The sequence below is a fragment of the Cryptomeria japonica genome, chromosome 1, assembly GCF_030272615.1.
Source record: "Cryptomeria japonica chromosome 1, Sugi_1.0, whole genome shotgun sequence".
Taxonomy (NCBI): domain Eukaryota; kingdom Viridiplantae; phylum Streptophyta; class Pinopsida; order Cupressales; family Cupressaceae; genus Cryptomeria; species Cryptomeria japonica.
The window spans coordinates 46,535,215-46,539,613 of NC_081405.1; the positions used below are offsets into that span (position 1 = coordinate 46,535,215).

General features: G+C 40.5%; 1 protein-coding gene across 1 annotated transcript; it reads left to right on the forward strand.

The window, feature by feature from the left end:
• Positions 1–3,235: 3,235 nt before the first annotated feature.
• Positions 3,236–3,604, forward strand: LOC131027373 (uncharacterized). Its single transcript, XM_057957408.1, has one exon. The coding sequence runs from the start codon at positions 3,236–3,238 to the stop codon at positions 3,602–3,604; it is 369 nt and encodes a 122-aa protein (XP_057813391.1).
• The last annotated feature ends 795 nt before the right edge of the window (positions 3,605–4,399 follow it).

Consider the following 4,399-nt stretch of genomic DNA (forward strand, 5'->3'; position numbering starts at 1 on the left):
TCTCCTTGAGTATCATTATTTGTAGGGAGTAGTGGACATCCATATATGGATATGCCCATCAAGTGTAATGAAAAATAATCTTCCCTTGATGTTCGTCTAGGTCAATCTAATAAATGCATACACATAGACATGAAACAACATGGAGTAATTTAATTTTGGTCATGGCACAATTTTTATAGAGTTGATTATCTACTTCTAAGTTCCTTGCATGTGCGAGTATAATTAGTAGCCTACATATTTAATTTTATTAATCAAATTTATTGGAGAATATCAAACATATAAGAATGAGTGAGTGTGAAGGTTTGAAAAATGATGCCAACTCAAAAAAAATCATGTCTGTGTAATTGCCTTATAAAATTATCTCAAAGTGAGCATAAAACTAAAGAGGAATCCCTATGAATATGCACATTACAAGATAATAAAGTGGGAAGAGAAAGTAAATCCTTAAATCATTTAAATTTTTTTTGTTACATATGATATTCAGTAATTGATCGGATTGCAGAAAATGGTTACAACGCCATGTTATGTCAGGCTTAGACTGAGTTGAGGAGAAGAGGAAGTCAGGGAAGAAGACATACCTAGGCTTGGGAGGGATTGTGTGCTCCTGCGCAGTGTCGTGGCAGGGAAGAGACTTGTTGAGCTGGCAAGACGAGAGGGCGCTTTATTTTGCGAGCGAGCGAAGCAGATGTCGTTGCCATTTTAAGAAATTGATAGAAAGTGGCCCCATTGAGGAGCAGATCTCCTTTGGACTCAATATGGGGAGTCTCGTCTAATGTTGCAGCTAAACTGTAATCCTAGGGGGTTACCTCTTCTTTGGGCCCGCCTCAAAGACATTGGCTTTGCACTTGATGGTGGCTCGAACTTAGGCGCCAATGGCATAGTAACCCCAGTTGGTGTAGACATTGTTTAGAACATGGCAATATCCCCACCTACAATGAGGCATGGGTTGGGTGGAATCCTTGAACCAATTTCTATACACCATGATGCGCATGCTTTTTTCCCGTTGTTCATCATCGGAGTTGCCCAGTAGAAAGCTAAAATTTGTGTTGGCGAGAATGGAGTTGGAAATGGTGACGTCTGTGCTGGCGGTATTGATGGAGATGATCTTGCCAATTCATGTGATGCGAGTGGGATCAAGACATGTGAGATGATACATCCAAATTAGGTTGAAGACGTCGCTCACATGAATATTATTCTCCCTCTTGTCTGCAGGGGCGTCGATTTGCAGGTTGTGTAGAATGACATTTGAGACCCCTCGCATGATGAGCTGGGAGCCGCCAATGGTGATGGTGAAGCCCCGGCCATAAACGGTGATGGAGCTTGGAATGAACAACTTGTCCTTGAGAAGGATTTTCATGCTCTGGGAGTAGGTGATCTACACGTTTCCCTTGCCAAGCCCATATCTCAGACTTCCTGGTTGTGGGGACTGCGGGGAGTCCTCAGATCTCGTCACCACATAAGACTTAGATTTCCCCCCAGTGCCTCTCTTTACGCTGGAAGCGAAGCCAAACGCACAGCGGGGCAGTGCATTCCCCCTGGCACAGGCAGACAATGGGCACCCCATTCCATCTTCATCCTCAGGGCATTTATCATCCATTGTTGCTCCAGCAAAAATTAGAACCAATATACATACACATATGTCAAGTTTCTATAGTTCGGAAGGTAAGGTGGGGTTGTGAAAGTTGCTTAAGTGTAGCTTGTGTTGAATGTTCAACACGAGAATGTTTTCTATTTTGTAAATAGAATATTTCCTAGAGTTGTGAGGTTTACACCAAGAGCATTTTTATGTGTGGATAGCTTTAGTTATGCGAGACAAGTTTCCTTTCTCTTGCTTCATGTAAGGAAAGTTCAAGTTTCCATCATGGAAGTAGAGTTCTCTTTGGATGTGTTGCATGAGGAAAGTTTCACTTCTCTCGCATAGTTGATGTTTTCATAAAGAAGGATATATATGTAAAATTGTTGTAGTAACTAGGATGGTATTCGAAAGGAAAGTTTTCTCTAGAAGCTAAATAGAAGATTCAACATTTGCAGGTTTTTCCCCGCATTGGGGTTTCCTGGGTATATCAGTGTTATCTGTGTTTATGTGTTTGGTTTCGTGTTAATTTGCTTCCACTATTCATTATGGTTAATTAACTCAATGTATTAATTGTTACAAATCAGATAGTTTCTTTTATGTGATATTTGTCGACCAATTAATCTATTGCTAGGTTATAGAAATTAACATGGTATCAGAGCTATAAACTCTGAATATGAAGCCAAGTTTTGTTTCACAGATTTCTTTAGGTTTCATCTTTCAATTTCTTCGAGGGTTTTATTTTGCAATGGCAACCAGTGTTTGGTATGAGGACAGGCTCGAGGGTGCATCTAACTTCTTACAATGGAATGTTCAGATTACATCCATTCTCAAGGCAAATAAGTTGTGGACCTATGCTAGCACAAAAGTGACTCCTCCAGTAAATGATCCTATTGCCCTATATTCACATGAAATCAAGGAGGCCAAGGCTCAGAGGATTATCCTTGATGGGGTGAAAGATCATTTTATTTCTCATCTATCCAGGAAAGACACCACCAAGGAATTATGGGATACACTCATAAAACTCTATCAGAGTGACTATTTGAGTCGTAAGATGATGCTCAAGGACAAGCTGCATAACACCAAGATGCCCAAGGGCGAAAGTGTGATCTCTTACTTGTCCTGATTGACACAAGTCAGGGATGAGTTGGATGTTGTTGGAGAGATGATTGTTGAAGATGAGCTCATGCGGATAGTCCTGAATGGCTTCTCCAAGTAGTGGGAAGTGTTTGTCAAATGTGTTGTCGGTAGAGATTGCCTACATGATTGGGCAAGGCTTTGGGATGATTTTTGTCTAGGAAGAGATCCGTGAAAATCCTAATCGAGCTTGTTAGAAAAAGAAGGTTGAAGGTGAAGAAATTCTTTCTCTTGCAAGAAAGGGCAAGCATAAATTCAATAAAGGGCAAACTGAAGGGTCTTATTCCAAGGATGGGAAGAAGAAATATCTGAGTAAGATAAAATGTTTTTGCTCCCATCAGATGGTTCATTATGCTAGTCAATGCTCGAATAAGAAAAACAAGGGAAAGGAGAAGAAGCAAGTTGCAGCTATAGTAGAGGAGGATGAGTTTGCAACACGGATTGAGTGATTTTTCACTCATTACATGTCTCTCAAGTTCAATTGCTAAAAGTGTATGGTATATTGATAGTGGGCCTTCTTGCCACATGACGGGAGTCAAAGAATATTTCACCGAATTGGAGGAGAAAAAGCTAGATTTCTATATTGAGCTTGGGGACAATCGCAAGTACCAAGCAATTGGTGTAGGCATAGTCAGGTTTCAAAGGGAGTCTGGCAAAACTCTATTGGTGGAGGACTTGTTGTATGTCAATTTCATGATGAATAATTTAATCTTTGTTTCTACTTTGGAGGACAAGGGTTACATCATGACCTTTGAAGAGGGCAAAGTCTATATCCATCCAAAGAACACCAACGTAGAAAAAGTGATTGGAGTCAGGCATGGCAGCTTGTTTTGGTTGCAGTTTGAACCAGCACATGCATTGGTAAGAATTTGCAGAGGGCTTGGAGAATTGTAGGACAGGAGGATGGGTCATCTTCACCATGGAGTACTTAATGTGCTCAGGGAAATAGTGATAGCGCTGCCTGATATGAAGGTTGAAAAGAATGAGGTGTGCAAGGGTTGTGCTCTTGGGAAATATGCCAAGACCAATTTTCCAAGTAGTGACACTAGATCTAAAGAGATTTTGGATCTCATACACTTAGATGTATGTGGGCCCATGTCAACAACATCCTTAAAAGGGTATGAGTATTATGTTACCTTCATTGATGATTTCTCCAAGAATACGTGGATATATTTTATGAAGAATAAAGATGAAGTCTTCAGTAGGTTCAAAAAGTTTAAGGCTCTCGTGGAGAACCAGACAAGGAGGAAGATCGAGATACTGAGGTTTGACAATAGATGCAAGTATACCTCGAATGCTTTCAAATATATTTGTGCTCAGGAAAGTATCAAGAAAGAGTTGACATTTTTGTACAACCCTCAGCAGAATGGGGTTGTTGAACGGAAAAAAAGGGCTATAGTTGGAGCAGCCAAGGCCATGCTTCATGATCAAGAACCTTGGTTTTTATGGGCAAAAGCTTACAATACAGCTGTGTATCTGCAGAATAGGAGCCCACATAAAGTGTAGGGAAAATTGACTCCAGAAGATGCGTTCACTAGGAAGAAACCAGATTTGGCACACATTAGTATCTTTGGGTGCCTGTGTATTGCCATATTCCCATGGACAAGAGAATGAAATTGGAACCAATTGCAAAGAAGGGTATCCTAGTTGGGTACAGTGAAACTTCTAAGGGCTATCATGTTTACATTC